This window comes from Arachis hypogaea, chromosome 7 (assembly GCF_003086295.3).
Source record: "Arachis hypogaea cultivar Tifrunner chromosome 7, arahy.Tifrunner.gnm2.J5K5, whole genome shotgun sequence".
Taxonomy (NCBI): domain Eukaryota; kingdom Viridiplantae; phylum Streptophyta; class Magnoliopsida; order Fabales; family Fabaceae; genus Arachis; species Arachis hypogaea.
In genome coordinates this window covers 81,131,283-81,155,714 of record NC_092042.1, presented here as the reverse complement: position 1 = coordinate 81,155,714, position 24,432 = coordinate 81,131,283, and the positions used below count along the sequence as shown (strand labels likewise).

Genomic DNA, 24,432 nt, shown 5'->3' with positions numbered 1-24,432 from the left:
AGTGATATATATACACAAATACATACTAAATAATACAAATGAGTTAAATCAATATTTCTATTTATTTTTCTTTTTTATTTTACTAACAAAGTTTCTTTAAACATTCTTTTTAACTCGTTTTTATATGGATTCTCACGCGGAGTTATCTTCAGTTAGTCAATTCTGCATCTTATCATGCTTAAAAACCAACTCTAAACTACAACTTCTTCTTCTACCACTACTACTACTACGGCCAAAAACCAATGTTGCATCTGCATCTCGAGAAGCAGCCCTATCTTTTCCTGAAGGAAGCACTGCAGATCGAGCCACATTCATGCCTTATATTAAAATGAACAGTTTTAATATATTATAAATTATACTTCAAATAATATCTATATACTTTTAAATTTTAATACATGACGTAGACTATCATTACTAATAAAACAAAATTTTATATATACAAATTAGATATATTGTTTTTTTATGATTATAACATTTCAAGAAAAAAGACACAATACTAAAACAATCCATTATTTATGTTGATAAACAAAATCAATACAAAATATCAATTTAGTTTTAAACTTCTTTATAATAGCAAAAAAAATTTAGGACTTGCTTGAATGCTATTTTTAGAAAAGATCTTTTTTTTAATAATATTTTTTTAAAAGATCTTTTACAAAAATAAAAGTGATTTATATTTGGATATCTCGTGTAAAAAGATCTTTTTATCCATCAATTATATTTAGATAAAATAAAATAAAAGTATTTTTGTTTATTTATTATGTGAAAAATATTTTTTAAGTAAAAAGATCTTTTAAAAAAAATATAAATTGTAATTTTTCAAAAATGATGTTTTTATTTTTATTTTTATAGTTTTTTTTACTTTTATTCTTACTATTAAAAATTTATCAAACACACTAAAAAATAAAAAAATCTTTTTTATTGAAAAATGATATTATTTTTATAGATTTAATGACTCTCAAACAAACACTTAGGCCCAATATCAAATTTCAAGGTGTTTTGAAGCCTGCAAATTAATGACAACAATTAAAAATGTTAAAAATGTATCTATATTATTAGATTAGAGAAAATGAGACCTCAAGTAGATGTACCTGTTTGTGACATTATCCCATATTTTGACAGTAGAATCCTCTGAAGCTGTTATTATAATTGGAAGCTCAGAATGAGAGCACACTGCTATGACATTGTTTCCATGTCCCTTCAAGTGTTTGTACAGAGTTTTTAGAATGATAATCCCACACTTTTGCAGTGTAATCATCAGAACCACTTATAAGATATTCTTTATCATTGCTTATGAAGTAATCAGCACAATTCACTCCTTTCAAGTGTCCATCCAGGGTCAAAATTGGAGCAGAGGAATCAACACTCCAAATCTACAAATGAAGACACAATGGAATCAGAGTGTTAACTACTAATGAGTTGATTAGAGTAATACAAAAACATTTTTCTTGTCTTTATATCTGTATTATTCTCTAACCAGGTTTGTATTTTTAATATATTTTTATTTTGATTTGATTAGAGAACTAATAATTATCAGAAGTACTATTTATACACAAAAATCAGTCGGTAATGTATTTGTATACAAATACATGTATAGTTTATTTTATTTTCAATATTTGTTTGTATTTCAACATGCATTTTATACTGTTGACTGATTTTGGTGGCTGATTTTGATGAACACGTAATGTAGTCGAATAATTATACCTTTAAAGTCCCATCAAGGGATGCACTAGCAAAGGTAGATGGATCCTTGGGGTTAAATGCTACACTCATCACATAATGTGAGTGTCCTTGAAAGGTTTTAAGACAAGCCCAACCCTTCTTCCAATCCCACAATTTTAGAACATTGTCATCAGAAGCTGACACAATTTTAAACTGATTTTTGTGTAAGAAAACGCAAGAAACATTGTTACAATAATTAAAACTGCAAATCTCTTACAATCATTAAAATTAAAACTACAAAGCTCTCCCATAAGATAATACAAGTGTCCAAGTGTCTAGGCTCTAGAATAATAATAGTTAGAGAAATACATAGAAAACACATTGATAACTCTTATTGCTGCTCAGGAACAAGACAAAAAGGGACCCCAGAAAATGAAATCTCTCCTACATACATATATATATATATATCTATACCCCAAGAACCGTTGCCATGATCTATATCTACTTGTGCTTATGCTTTGTGCATCTCCATACAAACTTGTTATGGAGATCCCTCAAGGCCTAGCTTGGAGTTAAGCCAGTTGCATACCTCATCCATCTCTCTTGGAACTGTATAGTGACCAATCCTGCACAAACACACAACCAACAACTCAGATACATAGATAGTTGCTTTAACTTAAAACTCAAACTTGTGTTGTGTCTCATTTTTGCTATAAAATCAACTTACCCATCATAGCTTTTGAATGCAACATATCGAAATCCTGCTGAACATAAGCATTGGGCTGATTTCTCTCCATATTTGCATGGAACTACATCATCACCTGCAAAATGAAACTTAATGATGCACACGTTTGCTTTTACTTGAACCTCTAGAATTATAGTCAATAATGATGCTTACATATTCCATGACACAGCAACATGGGTAATGAAGCAGCTCGCCTTCTTGATTCATGTGACACTTCTATCTTGTTCCTTAAGCTCCTACAGTGACAAGTAACAAGTTTCAACCACAAAAAACAAAAGATATTATTGTTCTTGATTCAAATAATTTTATAATAATATACCTTGAGCCTGGAAGCCAGCCACTTAGTCCAACAACAGCTCTTAAGTTGACAGGGTATGGGATGCCATTTCCATACCTTCCCATAGCAAAACATGTTGCAGAGTAAAGTGCTATTGCTGCACCCATACTGAACCCTCCTATTCCAACTTTCACTGTCACATCAATGAAAAATTCATCAGCAAAATGAATCAATTCTCAACTTGGCAATTATTTAGGCCTGGAAAATTTGTTACCATCAGCTGGTTCTGTTGACAGCAAGTTAGCTATGTGTGCTGCTGAGGCATCTAAACCTTCCCAATCATCCGGACCCTCTTCTGAGAGTTCTCCCACATCAAACCCTGTTCAATAATTTTCTATCAGCATGTTACTTATCAGTAGAAAAGATTAGCAGTAGATAAGGATTTGTGATTACATGCAGTGCAAGGAAAGCCACCAAGTATGGCCACAGGACGGGTAGGAGCAGTTGGGCAAATCCATTTTATCTGCACCATATCATATCATAAGATTAAGAAACATTTTATGATATGATATTATATTATATTATAGTACTTATCTAAATATTATAGGCACCTAGCTAGGGAGAGTATTATGCTAGAGAAGCAATTAAGAAATTCTCAAATGGAGTGAAGGAATAAATATTCTTACATTTGGAAGTGGAAGAGATTCCAGGAGCTGAGATGAGCTGCAAACAAAACAAACTCAAATTCAGGAAATCACAAGTTTCCTTACATAAGTTACTACTCAAACTCAGCCATGCATTTATGCTTCATTTTCAATAGTTATTAGAGAATAATTCTAGAATTTATCAACTGCCCTTCATAGAAATATATTCTTCTGTCAAAAGTGATGTATAGTTGTTCATTTTTGATCCAGAAACAAGTTAAGTGAGGCTGTGGTCCCCTAGTTGAGAATTTAGTATATACTCTTGTTAATCTCGAACTTCCAAAATCAAAATCACAACAAACCACCACTTTCTTTAGCAGAATTTATTCCATATATGCAGAATCTCAACATTGAAAACCCTCATTAGGGAAAATTCAATTCTGATTTCCACTCATATATTTAGACATTCTTGCTCTCAAAAGTTTCATCCTTCATTTACGGATCATGTACTTGAAACAAAGAAAAGAATGAAGCTGAACACAAAAAGAACAAAAATAGGACAAGATTCTTGGATTGGAAAGTTGTGAATTTTAGATCCAGAGTACATGTAAACCCCTTGAGCTCCTTAACCAAAAATAATTTAGTTTGCAGAAAGTTAACAATTAATATATTTATGAAGAGGTTTTATATCTACTTTTTTCTCCTTTTCTTAACACTCAAATAGTATTTCTACACTTATCAACTGTATACTTTTTTGAAAGAAAAACAAAAAAAGAGCTTGGGACAGAAAAAAGGTCATTAGAAAACAACAAAAGGATAATACAGAACCAAAAAATTGTAACAAGGTTGAAGAGATGTTAAGGTATCCATACCTCAAACCATTATCACCAAGACCATGTAGCCATACTATGGTGGCTTGGTGTTTTCCTTTTGGCCTCACTACATGTGTCTTCCCGAACTCAAAAGTTCTTCGAGCAGTTCGGCTACCTGCAATTGTAAGCCAGAAAGATACTACTTAATGGCATATCAAGTTTGAACTTTGAAGAGTGGGAAACAAGTCATGATAATATTTCAAATGGACAAAGAAAATCATGATCAAAGTTAAACAATGCAGCAACTGCAAGGCAGAAATAAACACATGTAACTATCTTAAATATAACAATCTGCAAACTAAGCTGCTGAATTTCATGCAAAGTGCAAGGAAGAATAAAGGAGTATGAGGAGGAAGGAGCAAAGGAAGAAACCTGAACCCATGTAAGGATGTCCATAGCTCATTTTTGGTGTCCAAAGCAGTGACAGCTACTACTACAACTCTACAAGTGCAATGAGTATGAAGAGTGTTCTGCAATGAAGAAAATGCAAGGATGGTGAGGCCTATTTTATACCAAGAATGGCATGGTGGAGTTTGGAATAAAATAAACGTGTGAATATGCACTGGCATGCCATGTATGCAATGCAATGCAATGCACTGCGCCTTGCAACCGCCTAGAAAGGGTATCCATGAAAAGGAGAGAGGGGAAAAGACAAAGACAAAAGCAAATGAACTTTTATGAGCAAAGAGAATCTAAGCAGAGCAAAGCACAATCATCCATTCTCCTAAACCGCACAGCTAGGAGAGAGTCTCAAAACACAGAGAATCTATGCCTTGTGGGCAGTGGCCACAAAATAAAGCAATACAAACCACTATAAGCAACTCAAGAATATTACTGAAAACATGAAGGAATAACCTAAGTTTGTAAAAAAGAAAAATATCTTTTCACAATCATTTGTTTATGAATTTCTGCATGACTGATGGATACCCATTAACCTCAAAACCAAAGCTTTTTTTTTTTTTTCAACTTTTTATTTTCCCTGCTCAAATTGTCAAAGAAAGAAGTAAAGCAATGGAAACCACCAAGAATTTGCAGCTGCAAAAGGAAGCTGAGCTTCTTGGTATTTTCCCTTAGCTTTTTTTTTTTTTTTTTCTCTTGCTCTCAGGTCTTAACACATGGCAGTAGTAATAGCATAACAACCAAGCTCACTAACCTGAACTAGAACTTGCAATTTGAATTGACAACAATGAAAAGCATGTAAGCTTTTTAATCTAACCTTGTTCCTCTGTTTTGCTTTCTGACTTGCAATTAAACTTGGTATGGAAAGCTCACACCCCACTTGAAGAAAAGTCTTGTTTGTTTATACTCATGAGAAACAGCATGTGTCCAAATGCTAGTAGACCTTCCCTCTTATGCATAGTGACAAAATTAGAATAAAATAACTTAACTAACCTTCTCTTTTAACACACTAAGGTGAAAAATAACCTCCTAAAATTAAAGTCTTCAAGTGTTTATAGACCGGTAACTTGTTTAGAAGAAAAACAAAAGAAGATAGAAAATAAAAACTATATATGCAAAAGGAATCTATATATGCAAAGGCCATTGTTTTTATCAAATTTGTGTGGCATTATTAGCAGATTTTCTGCAAAATCTTTAGCTTTGTCAGTTAGAAAGGGATTTAGTGGACTCCAACTTGAAATATATCCCACTATCCAAGTTCTTTTAATTGGTTTTTATGTTATGGTGGTGGATTTTCCTGTTTTTTCTGTCTCAAAGTTGTGCTGATATATTTGTTTGCATTGCAGGTTTGATTCTCACAGTAATAATGAATGTATCAAATATGTAATTTATATTGCAAAGTGAAAAGTGGAGCTGGCATATATCCCAGCCTCAATCCAACAAGATAAAAATTTGAGAGGTATACAGAGGTAGAGGCACTATCACTATGTATAGGTCAATGAGTACATTCATTATGCACCACTATGTGTCTGCTACCCTATAGAATGGACCTTTCATGCTGCTTACTTGGATTTCTTAAATTGTTATATGCATATTTCTGTCCTTCCCTTCTTCCCACTAACTGGTTTTATATTTTTGCACCATGCTTTCTCAAGTTCTATGCTTGCATTGATGGAGATTCTGGACTAGAGTGAAAAACAATATCAAATTCAATATGCAAAGTATTGGGATGCAATCAACCTTCAGAAGAACTCATACTCCCAATTTTATTTTCTTTCTTTTTGCTTAATGTCAAACTCTCATCATGTATGAATATGATTCCTTCTTTCCTTCTTCTTGTTAATCTTATCAGAGCTTCCACCTTCTCTTCTCTACTCAAAATCATTACTTGTTTTTATATTTATTTCTATTATCTGAATATTAATAAAGGGCATTCAGTCATTCACCAAATGTAATCTAACAATGCTAGCACTAACACTTGCTACTTTTAACTGCCATGCTTTAATAATAATAATTATGAAGTCTCATTTGGAATTCAGCAAAAAAGTATTCTGCTTTTGGAACTATTGATTAGATAAATCTAAAGAAAGGAGAAAAATTTAAAAGGTAAACATAATGAGAGATTTGAAAGTGAAATTTTTTTTGGGAGTTCAGTAAAGGATATCTTATGAGATCTACATTGCCTGAAAAGAAGTTAAGTAGTAGGGCCTCTTCTTCAACACATAAGACACTGCTAATTCACAACAAAAGCGACATCAATATTAAACTGGTTGACTTAAACTCAGAATAACTTGCTGACATGGCAGCTTCCCATTGGTTGACCTCTCAATATGGTCGAGCATCTAATATCCCTAGGTCAAAAAATTTGCTGAATTATTATTATCATTATCATTATTTTTTCCCTCATCCAAGGAGAACTTAAAAAGCCTTTTTCTATTGTCAACTGCTTCTTAGCCCCACAAGAAAAAAAAATACGGTAAAAACTCCGGTGAAGTCGACTTCATGTAAAGTTGATATCTGAGAGCCGTTAGATGAAAATTTAGTCAAATCAGTCAAATCATGTAACGGTTCTCAGGTATCAACTTTACGTGAAGTCGACTACACCTGAGTTTCCACCACAAAGTATACTAAGTTAATTCAATTATGAGTATAAAATAAAAGGTGGAAACTCACGTGAAGTTGATACTTGAGAGCCGTTGAATAAAAATTTAGTCAAATAAGTCAAATATTTATCGACTCTCAAGTATCAATTTCACGTAAAGTTGATTTCACCTGAGTTTTCACCAAAATAAAATTATTTGATGTCTACTAAAATTAAATACAAGAGTGAAAAGTGGGAGCGTTTGTTTATGTGCAGACAAGATATGCTGCTGGCACTAGCTTGGTTATTGGAGATTTAAAGCACAGTGTGGGTGTGGTGGGTGGGTATAATTTGCAGATTAGGCGGCTTAAATAGGCAAAACTTTACAGTAAAGGGAACATATTGAGTACCTAATTGAAAAAGCTTGTGTTAACTTCAAAATCTGAAAAAAATTATATAGTGCAACTAGTGTATGACCATTTTCAAATTATTTTAATTTAGAGCTCTCATATGCAATAAGCTGGCATGCATTTATTCATTCACATACACAAAAATATTCCTCCTGTTCTTGTTCTGGTAAAAAGTAGAATAACCAAACATTGAACATAAATTGAAAAATTAAATTGGATCCCCTTAATAATTAGAGAATTTAAACTTGAACATTACGCTTGTGACTTTCATAATTTCATTCATCTAGGGCTATAACTCTATTGACTAGACATTTGTGACTTGTGAGCCATACCATGCCATACCATACCATACCTATTTCTAGCTAGCTTCTCCTTTTTGTCATTTACAGAAATAGATTTATTAAAGGATCATTAATTAGGATAAGATAAACAATTTTATCCATGTTATACACCAACAACTGAAGACTTTTTATATGTCAATCATGCATGGACACGGTTTAATTCGTTTATACTTATTTTTCTTGGTGAATGTCTCAAATTCAAGTATTGTGGAGAGTTTTATCATATATATACTGAAGTGGAAAAATATATAAAGGTAAATATTATCATGTCCTCTCTAAAATAAAGGATAAATTATTTTCTATGATATATATAGTATCTATAATTATAATTAAGTTAAATATTAATCATAATAATTAGGTATATGTTCTCTACTTTTCTGTCTCTCTCTTGTGATGATTTAAATTTAGTTTAGCACTACTAATCTATGGTGGTGGTTCTGGAAAAATTTCTTTGAGGTGAACTCACAAATCCATCAACAAAAGACAAGTACGTATTTAGCTCGTTACACGTAGTAACATTTGTACTACCGAGGTATGGAGAATTTCTGCTATATAGGCGCAACTCCTTCGCAACCTCAGTGTACACCCACTGTGCCCCCTCTTCTGTATGGTGATAACATCCTTATAGTTCACTATCCACAAAACTTGTCTCATGAAAGTGATTAAATTCTTGTGCATAATTATCACCTCATCTTGCAAATCCTATTAATCTCCACCTCATCAACAACAATGTCTTTAATTTCATGAGAATCTGAATCTACCGTCCCTTAAAACTTGTATTTGACATCATCAACAACAATGTTTTTACCTGTGTTTATGACTTGAGGATCTAAATTAAAGAATTTTTTTAAATGTCTTTATGACTTCTATCATCATGGACCATAAATTCTCATCTACTTTCAAATGCATCAATTATATTCGTCAAGATCTCTTTCACATCATAAAACTCATCTGATGAATCACTTTCAAATTTCAATATATATATATATATTATAAGGAATAATTTATTCATTATTTTAGAAAGAATACGATAAAATTTACCATAAAAAATGAACGTGTGTATTTTTTTTATACTCCCTAAATTTTATTATAACTATATATTTAAAACGTCTTTTCTCATATATTTATTTATAAATGATTTAATGACTTGAACGTTCTCAAAAAGAGTGTATAACTATTAACTAATATTTCTTTAAAAGAGCATAGAAAGCACACTTTGCTGTCTTTCAACTAATAATAATATTTTGTTAAGCAAAAAGAAAATTCCTTGTGCTTCCTAATTATAGAATCTGTTGAGTGTTGATTCTTATACATTTTGTAAAATTATCTCAATATATAAGTCCAGCATCTCTCTTTGATGTAACACATATATCAATATATAAATGCTTAGTGTGTATAACATATTAATATTCTATAATTTATGTCACCTTATACAGGGATGAAATGACAGATAAGAATTAAATATAAAAAATTACTTGAAATTAATTTTAATTAAAGGATAAAGTATATTTTTTTCTTTAAAATTTGTTAAAAATTTTAAAAATCTCTTTAAATTTTATTTTATTTTAATTTTGTTTTAAGAATTTTCAATTTGCATCAAATATATTTTTGACAATTAATTTATTTTTAAATTAAGACCAATCCAACAATAATACATAGTAAATATATTTGATTTACTTGTGTTAAAAATTTTTCTTGTGAAATTCTTCCTGGATTGGTTATAATTTTTTTTAAAAATTAGTTGTTGAAAATAAAGTTGATACAAATCAAAAACTTCTAAAATAAAATTAAAATAAATTAAAATTTAAAGATATTTTTAAAATTTTTAATCAACTTTCAAGAATAAAAAAATAATACTTTATTTTTAATTAAAATATAATTAGCAAGTACAAAATCATATGAGATATTCAAATAATATCTTCTGCATATATACTTGTGTTTGTCAGTAGAAATAATATATGGATGAACAACTCTTTAAAGAGTACATATAATTACAAATTTTTTTATATTTATATCTCTTACATCTATAATTTTAAAGGAGGAAAATGCTCTCATAAAAATGCTTAAAACATTTTTTTGTAAAGACGTTTACGTTTCACATTATTATTGGACGTATTAATGAATCGGTTATTTTAAATTTCCTAACAAATTAAAATAAAATTGATATTTTTTATAATAATAACAATAAATTCATTTTTTTAGAGATTTAATTATATTTTTTAATTTTTAGAGATTTAAATGTCCACAAAACAAAAAATCAGGAATATATTTATCTTTTTATCAAAAAGTTTAAAGATATTCGGTTTAAATTATATAATTCAATCGGATCAAATCAGTTCTAATAATTATAATGAAAACATTGGGTTTATTATTATTGCTATAATAAACCGATTTTGTCCTGGTTTATTAAAAATAAATTATCAACCAGTTTAATCAAAATGTCCAATAATAATATGACACATATAAACATCTTTTAAAAAAAAGACATTTTTAGTGTCTTTATTAAAGTGGTCTCCTTTAAGGTATGGATAACTTTTTTTAGTTGGCTAATCCGTCTCCATTAGATTAATAAATTCAAAGGATTTACTGTACGAATACTACTATGCTGACTTTAGAATGAATAATAAGTATTTTAGGCTGTGTTTGGAAAGAAGACGGAGATTGAGATTAGGAGACAGATTGATAAAGACTAAATTAAGTCTATATATTATGTTTGGTATAAAATATACTGAACTAAATTATGTCTTAATATTATGTTTAATTTAAGATAAACATAGAGATCGAGGGATAAATGTAAAATTTAAAGAGTTAAATAAAAATATTTTTGAAAAAAAATATTATTAAAATTTTCATCTCTATCTCTAAAATTTTCAATTTCTTATTTCTCTATTTTTCAAAAGTAATGAAAAAAACTGAAATTTTGAGTCTCATCTAAAAACAAACACTACCTTATCATTTTTTAGGAGAACGTTTCATTTTGCATAGTTGTGGTAGGTTTTATTTGCAGTATTTATCCTTAGACGAAGAAAATGCCTAAAACTATTTTAGATTTCATGAAAAACGAGACAAATAAATTTTCAGCTTCCACTTAATATAAAAAGTATAATTATCCAATTATTACATAAAGCTACAAAAGGAGGTTTTGATTGCTATGCAAATTTCAAAATTTGGTTTGATGATAGAGTGGACCAATGTGATTACAAGACAAAACTGGCTTAAAAAGTGAAAAGGAAGTATGAGATAACTCATCATTAAAAGTCAAATACAAATGATAAGCCACTTTGATATTGCACTTCATGTTAGGCCCTCGTATAATCATTAAATGTTGTGTGCCTTGGATTATCTAACGTCAATATTTTCAATATCAACATGTATTGGTGATTACACTTTGTCTCTCTATATTTTAAGATGACGTGATAACGAAGATGATTTAATTAATTTCTACCATTCATTAGGGAAAGTTGATATGTATCATTCAATTCATATATATTTTATTAACCGTTTTATAAAGAATGCAAAGGCAAATTGATGGTTGCACTCTACCTACGTGTGTACCAACAATAGCACGACGAGGTAAATCGACATAATCATCGTATCTTTTCATAATTTGTGGTTGAATAAACTAGGGGTGTGTATAGCTCGATCCGGCTTCAAGCACTTTAAGAATTAGTTTGGTGTGATTTTACGGTCTAGAATCGGGTAAAAATTTTAAAAATAGATTCGGTCATTATTTTAAGTCGGTTTTGGGTCATGGTTCGACTCACTCGAAGTCGGCCCGGTAGTCCGGTCATCATACACAATTAATATTTTGTGTTATTAGTGATGAATGATGTTTATTTTTATGTGGAATTTAAGTATTATAAACTTTAATATTTTGTGTTATTAGTTATTATAAGACTATAAGTTAATGCTTTATGTTTAAAATGCATAAGATTTTAGACTAATGCATAATATTGTGTTATTTGTATTGATTTAAATATTTGGTGTCATTATACAATATTAGTATTGATTATGGTTATATTTTAATTTTAAAGGAGTTGGTTTTTGTTATATTTTTCTAAATGAATTTTACCATGTCAAATAATAATTGGAGTCTTGGAAATTTAGATATTTTCACATGCTAACTTATAAGAAGTGTATAGGTTTCATTGGGTTTAGGACCAAATTCGGCTCTAATAAATAGAGTCGGTATATATTTCGGATCAAATCTGGATCACATCAAATCCAATTTCACTCGATCTATGCACACCGCTAGAATAAACTTACTTTAAAGAATATATTTCATTTCGTACAATGACTAGTCTTTTCGTTGCCATCGGCTAATTATGAGATGTTTTTTTTTATTTTCAAGTTGAAATTTAAAACTTTCAATCTCTTCTTTCTACAAAAGTTTAGATTAAATATAGAGTAAATTATTATTTATACCCACGAAAATTGAAAACGTTGATATATCTACCTATAGAAAAAGAAAATTATTATTTATACCTATGAAATATAAACTTTTGCTAACAAAACTATTTAAATCCAAAAAAATTATTTGAAATTCTCAAATTATCCCGCTACCACCACTTATTCCACACCACCACTTTTCCAATCCCAAACCCACCACCGAAATTCTTCCTCACCACCATCCTAAACCCTAATTACCACCATCACTCAATTCAAAGGCACCAACACCTCATTTCCTTCATCACTACCATCACCACCACCACCATTATATCTCCATTATCATCTTCTTCGCATAAAGCAACAACAACAACAACAATAGAAAAATCAAATTGTCTGAGACTACCGCACCACCACCGGCAAACACCAAGTTATCCCCCCACCCGATTTTCACTCTTCTTCCTCTCTCTCGCCCCTTCTTAGCTCCTCTACGTAACCACCGCTGCGGTACTCAACAGTTGCTGGCGCCGTCAAGTCCCACCCAACCTCCACTCGCCGCCGCCGCGTCCTTTCCCCATTTCTTTCCTCCTCCACCGTTTTCCTCTCTCTTTCTTCTTCTTCCCCTTGCCTCACCTCTGCGAGCTCAAGACCATCGTCGCCTTCTGTTTTCGCCGCCTTTTTCAACCCTAGAGCCACTGCCGCTGCCTGATCGCTACCGCTGCTCCAACCCGTTCCAGCTAGCCCTCCATCTCTCGTTGACACAGAGCTCCAGCCCCTGTCCAATCCGCGGTTCCACCCGTTCTTTTTCAGTTTACAAACTCAGAGACCACTGAACCTACATCACGCAACCATTCGAAGAAGTAGAAGAGAGAGAAGCAAAATATAGAAGGAAAGAGAGAGAGAGAGAGAGAAAGAGAGAGAGAGGAAGGAGTTCGCAGAGTTGACGAACTTTGGCGGCGGCAACGAGCTCAGAAAATAGAAGGAGAGAGAGAAAGAGGATGGGGTTAGGGTTAGTGGTGGTGGTGGTGGGGAAAAGATGATGCATATGATGATAAGGGTAATTTGGGGTTTTTATGTAATTTTTTAGTGTTTGGATAATTTTGTTATATAGAACTCATATTTTATGGATACAAATGGTACTTTCCTTTTTTTATAAATAGATATGTTAGCGTTTAACTTTCGTGGGTAAAATGGTAGTTTACTCTTAAATATATAAGGAGAATTAGTTAATGTGAATTGACACAAATACACACAAAAAATTAGTGTCATATTATTTATGAAAGTTTGATATTTATAAATTTTTGGTGTGTATTTTTGTCCATCTACTAGGGAGTCAATGGTCTAAGTAGACAATGTGTAGAATTCGAGTAGTAGGAATAATAAACATCTCAGGTCATGAAACCACTCATTTCAAAAGTTTAAACTGATTTTAAAATTCACTAAGGATCGAACTCTTGACCTTTCAAATCTAGAGCTCTAATACGGTAATACCATGTCATGATACCACTCATCCCAAAAGTTTCAACTGATGGTTATATCTCTAACACTCTCTGAACCTCCATGATACACATTGTACAAATATTTCATTGGCTCCCTATACTTTTTTAAAATAATATTTAAAATATACTTTAATATTTAAGAATCTTGTGTATATTTTTATTTATTTCAAACTCTTTCATATATACTTTTATTCATTTACTATAACTAAAGTAATGAGTTGTGTTATGTATATAATGGATTTTGAATTCTTTAAATTTTGAATTTCATTTTAAAGAGTAAAATGTGATTTCTCATATTTATTTCATAAGTGAGATCAAGTATAAATATGAGAGAAAAGAATTTAAAAGTAAAAAATCACATTTTATTCTTAAAAAATCAAAATTTAGAAGATCCAAATTCTATATAATGTGACACCTTTGACAAGGTGGATTTTCTCATTTTCTTATTCTTAGTTAGTTGCATCCAAGAATTTATGAAATAATACGTTGATGAATGCCACAATATGATGTATACAGAAGCATGCATGCATGTTATGTTAACAAGGGCTAATGCATCCATGAACTAACTTGAAATTCAACATCTTCAACCAAATTTGAATATATACTAAACTAGTATTATTGGATAGTAGCAGCAGTTCAATATTCAATATTTTTGTGGGGAAAAAAAAAACTATGTGCTAACTTAGCTAGCATACTGCTAGATAAAGTAAAACATCTGCACGAAATAATGATGGAGAAGGAATAATGGCTGGTAAAGCATTTCTTCATCTATATTTATGTGCCTCTGTGATTCCAATTCGGAACGATTGTGATATTTATTTCCTTTTCATTATTGGTAAGATGTGATGCGAGTGAGGCTTTGAATCTATTCCATTTTCATTCCAATTTCTTGATTTAGATTCATACATACATTTACATGCCATCTAATTTAATTGAGTAAACTATATATCAAGTCGACTCCAAAAAGTTTTTTCATTGGCAAAAAGAATCCTAAAAATTTAATTAAAACGATATAAATCCTCAAAAAATATTTGAAGTTGATAAAATTAACCCGTCATCGATCAATTTGTCTAATCTCCGTTAACAGAAAATCATAAATATGACAGTTGATGTTTGAATAATTTTGTTAAAATTACTACTTTTGAAAACAAATTATCGTTTCAATTTTTTAAAATTATTTTTACTGCCATTTAATTTCATAAGGCTCACAAAAGGACAAAGGCATTTCTGGTACAGCTCCCTAGTTCATACGAATATTATTTAGTTGTCATTTCAGTGGATGCAATTTTCGTTCGTCTGTATCCTTTGGCAAAAGCTGAAGTTGGTGGCCTTAACCCGAATATCTTTCTTTTTTGATATTTTTTCCCTTCTACAAAAAGATAGGACACATAAGGAAAATACTGTGTACTGTTCGACTTTATTGCATTTTATCTATACTTAAGTTTCTGTATGAATTAAATTCCACTCCACCATATTAGTCTACTACCCACCCACCGTTTATTCCATAGTATGTTTTCCGTATTATTTTATTAGAGTTTATTTATTTATTTTATCAGCATAATTTCATTTTAGAACTGCAGGCGTTTTTTTTATCAAGTCATATTGTATATAAATATTAAATACCATGTTGTGAGGGTCAAGAAATAGGGGTGCACGCAAATCCAATCGAATTGGATATGACTAAAATTACGATATGATTCACACTAAAATCATCTGATCAGATAGTTCAGTTTCTAAGTTTGGATCCCATTCGATTGGATATCGGATATACCTGCAAAACACAAATATTTTTAAAAGCTTATTTTTATTAAAAGAATATCAATAAAATTTTTTTTTTTAAATATATTTATTCTTAAAATAATATTAAACATACTTTTCTTAAATAATAAATTAAAATGATACAACATATATGATAATTATTAGTTGAAATAAAACATAAAAAGAATATTTACTTATTTATTTGCGAATACGCGAATATGCAGATACCTACACAAAATCCACAATCCAATCCTATTAGTTTGTAGATCAAATCTATATCAAATCTATATCCACAATTTTCGGATCAGATTCGGATAAATACCACAGATATGCAAATCGAATTCAATCCATGAACACCCCTATCAACAAGGTGACTTTTTTATTTCTTTTAGAGGCATTTTTTGGGCTTACCACATGATTTCGTTTAGTCCATTAGGCCGGTATTTGGGGCTTAGGCCCATGATATGGTAGAAATGGTGCACATGAGGTCAACAATTCAAACCAAAACAGAGGAACTTTAGCCCAAAAGATTCTTTAATTAATACGATTCCAGCTTTTGACACCTTTTGCGGTTTAGCTGCTCAAAATAAAAAATGCTGCCAGTTCTACTACATATTAAAGCCGAGTTAATGAATCAGCGTTGTTATCAATTATTGCGCAAAGCAAAAATGATAACCTAACAGGATTTGATAGCTCAATCAAATGACCAGCCTGTGTCTAAATAACCGTAGAAACTTTCTATCTCTAAAGTTGCAAGACCGAAAGGTACACAAACCAATAAAAACAAAACAAAAAGGCCTCAATGATTTTAACGGCATGATTGTAAACAATGTCTCTCCATGTTTCAAGATTTTATTCCGGACGAAAATTGCAGGATGAAATCAATGGTGACCATGTTCATAAGGATCACCACCGGCTCCCACCACTTCAAGCTGCAAATGAAAGACCAAATATTTAGTTACAATGAGCTGTGACAGGCTCCAAGCTAGAAAACAGGCACTAAATTATCTCCAGTTATACTTCTAAATTGGTGCAATTAACAGCTCATTTAGGCAAACACTTCATCCATCATAGAATGGCTATATGTTACAACCCATAAAAGGAGGTTTGGTTTCCTCACTTATCACTAGCTTTGATGATGATAATAGCCAGGTTGAGTATTTAAATAGAACTTGTACCAATGACTTCATATATTAACCAATGGCAATCAATACTTAAGTACAAGCGCAAGTAAACAAGTGGATATTTTCAATCTATATATACTGCCATATTTTGACATTTAACTCCTTATCACTCATGGTATGGTAAAATACTGAATATGAATCTCAACTTACCTTAAAACATTGTGAGCATACTGGACATTCATAAGGCTTGCCCTTCTCCAGCCAAAACCAGACAACATCATGCTCATCCTCTGCGACCAAAAAAATTTTTCACCTCAATAGAAAAGCAAATTCCAGTAATTTTCACCACATTGTAAGAAAGCTTTCACATAGGAATTCATAAATAAAGATAAGTAACTTACCACCTTCACCGCCGGGGCATCCGACTATCCTTCTATCATAGACAGACTTTACAATAGCAGGTGCTTCCTGTAGATCAACATAGCATATTAACAATGAAAGTGGATACAAACTAAAACTAATATTTATAAAATAAAATAGGAATAAATAAAAAGAAGCACAACAAATACCCAGACAGGTTTGATAGCCAATTTAGAAGTGAAAAACAAAAGTGAAGAAACTTAAGCACATAGTTAAGGTTCAATGGGTAATAAGAGGATTTCCCCACTTCAAATCCACATTATTCTAATAATAGTTTAAATGAATGCATATTTTTCCTTCTGTAAAACCCAATACAAACCTAACAAGCTATAACTTTCACTAATTGGTTTTCCAGCCTCATGCTTACTTTTTATCTTTAACCACCAAGCACAAAGCAATTCAGGATAACATTTTCTCATAAAAGCTAAATATTCACCACTATTACCTATCGAATTGAATAATACAGATAGTCCTCGTGAATTTTAACATTTTTTATGGGCATCTCTATATTGATTGGCAGCTATTTCTATTAAGCATAAATTGATGCTAGAGTACTGTCTGAGCAGAAGCTCTGGCGGATTATTTCTGCATTGAACTCAACAGACAAATGGAGCATTAATGGCAAGTCATAGTTGTTCCAATGTGAGTGTCAATTTTATCAATTTAACCTTCTAAGTATTTTTATGCACTTGTTATGTAACAATGGATTAATAACTCAATATGTATTGGTTATGCTTACTTTATGCATTTAAACTTTTTAATGACTGTTTATTATGCTATATTTTATTTTAAATCATGATAGAAAAAAAGGTTGAACACGGTACATAATTCTGACACAGAGTACTCATACCCTCTTATGCAATCAAACAACTAAAAAGTAAACTAAAAACACCACCGAGCACTTTATCTTCTAAAATCTAATGGTTTGTAAACATCAAAAACTTTGCAATCTTATATTTCTAAAAATAACTAAATGCCACTAACGAACTAACCTTTGTGCCAAATGGACCTTCAGGATGGTTTATTTCAAGAATATTCCTTCCCTAAACAATAAGAAACAGATTAGAGAGAAAAAAAAATCTTAGCAGACTAATAGTGAAGTTAAGAGATTCAAATAATAGCATGATTGAATTTAAAATAGCTTTTGATAAATTTCTTTATAAATGAAAATAATGGAAAGCATCCTCAGAACTTCGGAAAATAAAACTTAAAAACAAATAATCAATCGAATAGTAGTAGTACTCAGTGCATAAATCTCCCAATCTAAACTTGTACTAAATTTCGATTAAGAAGATTTCCACATTACGCATAGAATCGCAATCGTCGGGAATGAGGAAAGGAATAACCTCGAGATCAGCCTGAATCTCCTCGCGTTCGTGCCCAGTGGCAATAGGCATTACATCCTCAACCCTAAGTTTTACCTTACCACCTAAAATAACAAAACATCCAATAAAAAAATCGAATAACAAATAACTCAATAGGAGAACCAAAAAAATTGGAAAGAGGGGAATACCTGATTGGGTGGAGACATGGCGATTAATGAAGGAAGCGGAGGAAGGAGCGGCGGCGGCGGCGGCGGCGAATCGGAGGGCTGGCGAAGCGGATCGGGAATGAGAAGAAGGTGAGAGTGCAGTTAGGGATTTGAAGTGAGAAGAAACGAGCCTCCGCCACATGGTGCTGCTTTGATCTGAGGTGGTTACGGCGTTGGTTGATCGAAGCAGAAATGGGAAAGTGTTTTGAAGGAAAAGTGAAAATAGACTCGCTCGCTCTCTCAATCACTCACTTTGAACGAAAACCCAACACACCAAAGCCCGCGGCACGTGACCCATGCAGACACGCACGTGGCATTTAACATGATCGTGTGACTCTGCGAGAACAGCTTTGTTACTGCGACTGCGTCTATCGTTTGCTCATCACATTTTTACTCGCTCAAATTCCATTCAACATGCAATTACTACAAATTAGGAGATCACTGCTAAACACTGACCACACAATTTATCTTCTTTTTTTTTTTAACTTTAAAAGGGTTTAGTCTCTCCTCTTTCATAACTAGCCTTAATTATTTTTCAGATGAGTGTTAGACCAGCAGATTTTGTGAAATTAGTCATCAATAGTATATTTAATGGTATAAAATTTTATCAATGGTGGAGAATCACTCATTTTTGTTTGGAAAAGTATATGTTACTAATATACTATCTGTAAACTTATTGCTAATAATAATTAATTATTATATTTTAAACACATGCATAAGGAGACACATATAGGAAAGATATATATAAAGACACTTCCATTAGATACAGTCATAAAATAATATTTTTATTAGACACATCCATAAAAAACACAGTCATAAGCAAGAGTTGGCAGAAATAGAAATGCTGTTGGTAACGTAACGGGATTGTTTTTGTTTTGCTGGCCAAATTTTAACAAATTTGTTTGCCCTTAGACTTTTCCTATTTTTTATTCTTTTTTTTTTTGCGTGATTCGTTAATTCAAAATTGTGATAATATGAGATCTTTTGCCAATTGCTCCTTTTAATTTGTATATATCATTATGATAATATGAGAAGATTAGCATTCCACATAAATCAATTTTAATATTGAAAGAAACTCGCCAACTTTTATGGAAAAACAGGGTGGATAGTACATGATGATGAAAATTATATGGTACAGTAATAATAATAATAATAATTGTTACAAGAGATGCATCAACGATGCTCATTGAAACCAAATGGATCGGATCATCATGGAATGTGCTTTGATTGCACTAGCTATGCAATCTTATAATAAGATAAACACTACATAACTATCCTGGATATAACTAATTAAGCATGTCTAGGGTAACGGACGCTAAACAATTTGACGTCATCAATGACGGGTCCACAAAGCGAACCAGAGTTATCATTCTTCATGGTGTAATACGTGCTTAGGAACCTAACACGGGTCCGTGTTGACACAGCCTTGAACCTCAACTTACCTCTGATAAACCCTCCTTTGCCCTTAGATTGGTAAGGGACTTGGACTGTGTCTTTGCCAGCGAATGCTTCAACCATCATGGACCCTTCACATGCATTGCTGGCGTCACCAACGGCAAAGGTGAGGTCATAGATCCTTCCAACTGTGGTGATCACAACTTGTGCAATTGCGCTCTCTTTCCCTGCAACAAGTTCAATGGCTCTTTTGCCCTCAGGGACAGAGAAGTGTTCTGAATCAATGTACTTCACTGCTTTCAGAGACTCCACTATCCACCCTATTAGAGGACTGTGAGCATCTTCAATGTGTGGTGGGATCAGAACCCCCCAAGATGCGTTTGGAAACACATATGGGCCTTCTTCGAAGTTTCCATTCTTCAGCAAATTCGCTGTAAAATCATCTAACTTAGTAAAATTTTATAAAATCTTAACTAATAAAATGTAAAAATTTATCATATAAAGTTAATAGTTGGAAGTAGTTAACTAAGAATAAATTATCATTTGTATTCACGAAAGATACAAACGCCTGACAAATATATCCATACAAGAATAAATCGACAATTATACTCACGAAAGATAGCTTCTGTGTGCCAAGAATATCCTAACGGATCAATTGTGTAACCAACATTTGAGTATTTTTGGCATACAAAAACTATCTTCCATAGTTATAATTGTCGTTTTATTCTTATATGGGTACATTTGTCAACATGTATATCTTTTATGAGTACAAATAATAATTTATTCATTTAACTAAATTGTCATTTAATGGTTGTCAGTTATCAACGAGCTTGTACCTCTAGTTCTTCTGGGTGGGTTCAAGACCTTCAAGGCAACGGAATCAATGAGTGGGCCACAAGCAGGGTCTTCTTCAACACCAGGGTTATGGATGACAATCTGAGCATCTTGAAAATCAGCAACGAAGCCACAAGAAAAGGACTCCCAACCATTGCTACCATACATGGTTTGAATGGGGATCTGACCCCAATCTCTCTTCTCATTGGATGGAACCACAGACACGTTGAGCTTCTCCTCCTGTGCGCACGTGCGTGCAGCACTGAATGTTATGGCATAGTGCAACCCCTTCACGAGCTTCACGTTCTGCTTGATGGAAGCTTCGTTGCCGAGCCTAATAGCGTAAGCACCTTCGGGCACAACAAGAAGCATGTCACCTTGTTTCTGCCCTGATTGTATGTATTCTACGTAGCCCGTTACGCTCCAATTAGGAATTGCATTTTGGGCCGTAACTACTGAGCCCTTTAGTTGGCCCCGTTTTGGGCCCAGTTCGAAGTTCCCATTCGGCAATAATCCTGAAAAGTGAAAAAAAAAACCGTTAATGTATGGCCCACCACAAAGAAAATGAGCTAAGTAGTTTATCTTTAACAACTTTTTTTTATTTATAAAAAAATTGTGTTTCCACTTTCCATACTCTGAGAAACAATAACATGATATGTTTGGTGCAAGGCTGTGAGCACATGATGAAGTGTATAAGCCATGTGAAGAGATTGATTGACAAATATTGTTCTTGTAGATCCCCATGGCCATGAGTTGTATGTTTTTTTCTTTCTTTACTTTTAAAGGATATTTATCATCAATAATGTCCAATTATATATAATTTAATTATTTTTAAAACATTTTATTTTACGGTAAAAATTTAGGTACAGTGAACTTCACGTGAAGTTAATAGCTAAGAGCCGTTAAATGATTTAAATAATTTAACTAGATTTTCATCTAACAGTTCTTAGTTATTAACTTCACTTATACTTATAATTGCTGTAATAAAATCTTTAGTTTTTTAGCACAATTTCCAGAGGATAAATTACTAAGAATTTGAATTTTGAAATCTAAATTTGCTATGTAAGGAAACCAGAGATAAAACTTAATATGATCTTACAATTTTCACTTGATACTTAGTTTGGTTTCTAATATTTTACGTGCTTAGTTTGATCGCTACATTTTTTAATGAATGAATCGGGTTATGTTATCCATTTCATCATCAATCTAACTAATAGAGACTCAAATACCAAATAAAGTTTTATATGAGAAAAACAATTTAAATGGATCGGATAAAGAAATTCAAAATGAAGAATTAAATGATGCCTACAATTTCTAATGGTGCACATATCTCATGCATGGTATATAGTATATTAATGTAATAACAATGTAAATTAAGTGGAAAGTTAAGAAGTACTGACCGTCTGTGATGGAGAAAGCAGAGTGGGAGGTTGAGAGGAATAGCACTAAAAGCAGAGTCAGATTCTGCATTTTCATGGCAAGAGATGAATTGAAGAAGCAGAGATAGATGAGATGGATGAGATCCCGCACAGCAACCACTCGGTTTTTATTTGAATTGCCGCATGAAAACACCACTCAATCTTACCTAAACTACATTAATGCCACTGGATCTATCCCAATCCCAATCCCTTTTACTAAATTCCAATATTCCATGCATTTACTACATAACTATCACTTTCTAATTATAACAACTATTATTTTAAGTGCAAAATAATATAAAAGTAAACAATTTCACAAATAATATTTCAAAAGGTAGAAACTCAGGTGCCGTCGGTTTCATGTGAAGTTAATAACTGAGAGCTGTTAGATAATTTGACTGATTTGATTAAATTTTCATCTAATAGTTCTCAACTATTAATTTCACGTGAAATTGACTGCACTTAAATTTTTTTTGTAATAATTATTCAAGTAAATATATGATGAGCACGCACGTGTTCCTTACTTAGTTTGGTAAAGCTTTTACTTTTTAAAAGTAGCTTATAAAAGTTAACTTTTAAAAGATGGCTTTTTAAAAGTTGTAGCATTTATGTTTGGTAAATCAAATCAAAAACAACTTTTAATAAACATAAGTAATATCAATTGTGTTTGGTAAAATAGCTTTTAAAATTTAAAAATACTATAATAGACATAAATGCAAACATTAAATTTGAAAATTAGTTAACATATGAGGTTATATTAGACTTTTAAATTTTGAAAAGCACAAGCCAGCTTTGAAAAGCTCCCTCCTAGGTGCTTTCAAAAGCACCCCTAACTTTTAAAAGCCGCAAGTACAAGCACTTGAGCTTTTTAATTTACCAAACGCAAAATGACGTGCTTGTGAGCACAAGCACCTCCTGAAAAAGCTTTACCAAACCCAGCCTAAGCCTTAGCTTGCTTTGACTAATGAAGTCACGGTTTCATTTTAAGCATAGCATTCAATTCGTATTTAAGTGCAATTAATTTTATGTGAAATTGATAATTGAAAATTGTTAGATGATTTAACTGATTTAACTAAATTTTTATCTAACAACTCTCAATTATTAATTTCACGTAAAATCGATTACACCTGAGTTTTTGCTTTGTTTTACCGATAAACAGTGCAATAATATTCAGATTTCATTGCTTCCAATTTCAGGCAATGATAATGATAATAATATTATGACAAAGCTATTAAAATTAAACCCACATGTTACTTCCAATTCAGAACATAACATTGTCGGTTACCTCAAAAGTCTGCATACTCCAACTTCATGCGATTCAGATTTGATTTAATAATGTCACACACCTTAATTCATGCATCATATAAGTTTAATTGGAGAATATGTCGCCACCGCTTAGTAATTATGTCTTTCTAAGCTAAGTTTATACACATTCCGACATTATTTTGTCCCTTCAAAACTTTGTTTAAGTGGCATCCAAATGGGTTTGCTACGCCACCGCACAACATTATTTATAAACAAACATTATGGATGGGATTTAACTAAAAATATACTCAAGATGCAAATGAGCATTTTAGTGTCGTTTTGTAGAATGATACCAATACACATGGCTTTGGATTGGAATTGGATCATGTTCATACAGATCTTCTCATGAGAAGGGTGGGTTACGCTGTGTCCTACTAGATCTCTCTGGAGTGAAAGGACGAGATTACCCTTCAATTATGTGAATTTGGCGAATGCTGTTTACCAAGTCTACATGTTTTAATGATACCCTCGTGGGGGATTGAGAACAGTGTGTCCAATTGACCTGTGAAAATCAGTGAAGAAGGGGATCCACCAGATTCTATCTTAGGCAACCCATGTTCTCGATTAATTGAACCAATACTATTCCAGCTTTTTCTGAAGAAATTTATTAATATGGTTCCATTTCACTGAAATTTCCGAAAAAAAAAAATAGACCTATTTTATTAAGGTGGTCGGTCTAGTTGTGAAAGATTAGTTTAATATCTTTCCTATAATACATGACTAGATATTAGATTGAAACTTTTTTTCATTAAAAATATAACTTTAATTTTGATGCATCCACAGTGTGCAATTACATTTATTTTTTTGGATGATCATTTACACGGTTAATAT

At 31.9% G+C, this 24,432-nt stretch overlaps 3 protein-coding genes and 1 long non-coding RNA gene across 6 annotated transcripts; 1 reads left to right on the top strand and 3 right to left on the bottom strand.

Annotated features, from left to right (window-relative positions):
- Positions 1 to 1,879: 1,879 nt before the first annotated feature.
- LOC112703731 (uncharacterized) lies at positions 1,880 to 5,958 on the bottom strand. Of its 3 annotated transcripts, none has more exons than XM_025755310.3 (10): positions 5,417 to 5,958; positions 4,573 to 4,670; positions 4,201 to 4,315; positions 3,371 to 3,407; positions 3,138 to 3,207; positions 2,959 to 3,063; positions 2,727 to 2,877; positions 2,561 to 2,643; positions 2,390 to 2,483; positions 1,880 to 2,288 (listed from the first exon to the last, which is right to left on the bottom strand). In XM_025755310.3, exons 2-10 carry the CDS (start codon positions 4,601 to 4,603, stop codon positions 2,204 to 2,206), a joined length of 771 nt encoding a protein of 256 aa, XP_025611095.1. In that variant the 5' UTR covers positions 4,604 to 4,670; positions 5,417 to 5,958; the 3' UTR covers positions 1,880 to 2,203. The 3 variants fall into 3 exon arrangements, with proteins under 3 accessions (XP_025611095.1, XP_025611096.1, XP_072056103.1); XM_025755311.3 differs by having other exon boundaries at positions 5,354 to 5,936; XM_072200002.1 differs by lacking the exon at positions 5,417 to 5,958 and adding an exon at positions 5,223 to 5,288.
- Positions 5,215 to 6,427, top strand: LOC140174555 (uncharacterized). The gene is made up of 3 exons (XR_011864282.1): positions 5,215 to 5,397; positions 5,946 to 6,058; positions 6,255 to 6,427. It is a non-coding gene; the product is annotated as an uncharacterized lncRNA (long non-coding RNA).
- A 9,663-nt stretch (positions 6,428 to 16,090) lies between these two features.
- On the bottom strand, positions 16,091 to 19,049 carry LOC112703730 (cytochrome c oxidase subunit 5b-2, mitochondrial-like). Its single transcript, XM_025755309.2, has 6 exons — positions 18,632 to 19,049; positions 18,465 to 18,547; positions 18,111 to 18,161; positions 17,100 to 17,166; positions 16,909 to 16,988; positions 16,091 to 16,506 (listed from the first exon to the last, which is right to left on the bottom strand). The coding sequence occupies exons 1-6, from the start codon at positions 18,789 to 18,791 to the stop codon at positions 16,456 to 16,458; spliced, it is 492 nt and encodes a 163-aa protein (XP_025611094.1). The 5' UTR covers positions 18,792 to 19,049; the 3' UTR covers positions 16,091 to 16,455.
- Positions 19,050 to 19,733: 684 nt separating this feature from the next.
- LOC112703729 (BIIDXI-like protein At5g11420) lies at positions 19,734 to 22,481 on the bottom strand. Its single transcript, XM_025755308.2, has 3 exons — positions 22,279 to 22,481; positions 20,881 to 21,393; positions 19,734 to 20,475 (listed from the first exon to the last, which is right to left on the bottom strand). The coding sequence occupies exons 1-3, from the start codon at positions 22,352 to 22,354 to the stop codon at positions 19,940 to 19,942; spliced, it is 1,125 nt and encodes a 374-aa protein (XP_025611093.1). The 5' UTR covers positions 22,355 to 22,481; the 3' UTR covers positions 19,734 to 19,939.
- Between the last annotated feature and the right edge of the window lie 1,951 nt (positions 22,482 to 24,432).

Excerpts from the sequence above, each read along its gene's own strand:
- LOC112703729 (XM_025755308.2), bottom strand. The coding sequence starts at position 22,354 with ATGAAAATGCAGAATCTGACTCTGCTTTTAGTGCTATTCCTCTCAACC. Across the intron at positions 21,394-22,278 it reads TGCTTTCTCCATCACAGACG|GATTATTGCCGAATGGGAAC; the intron begins GTCAGTACTTCT and ends TTCACTTTTCAG. Across the intron at positions 20,476-20,880 it reads CCCACCCAGAAGAACTAGAG|CGAATTTGCTGAAGAATGGA; the intron begins GTACAAGCTCGT and ends ATGATTTTACAG.
- LOC112703731 (XM_025755310.3), bottom strand. The coding sequence starts at position 4,603 with ATGAGCTATGGACATCCTTACATGGGTTCAG. Across the intron at positions 3,208-3,370 it reads AATCTCTTCCACTTCCAAAT|ATAAAATGGATTTGCCCAAC; the intron begins GTAAGAATATTT and ends GATATGGTGCAG. Across the intron at positions 2,878-2,958 it reads GTCAACAGAACCAGCTGATG|TGAAAGTTGGAATAGGAGGG; the intron begins GTAACAAATTTT and ends TTGATGTGACAG.
- LOC112703730 (XM_025755309.2), bottom strand. The coding sequence starts at position 18,791 with ATGTGGCGGAGGCTCGTTTCTTCTCACTTCAAATCCCTAACTGCACTC. Across the intron at positions 16,989-17,099 it reads ATGCCCCGGCGGTGAAGGTG|AGGATGAGCATGATGTTGTC; the intron begins GTAAGTTACTTA and ends TTTTGGTCGCAG. Across the intron at positions 16,507-16,908 it reads TATGCTCACAATGTTTTAAG|CTTGAAGTGGTGGGAGCCGG; the intron begins GTAAGTTGAGAT and ends TTTCATTTGCAG.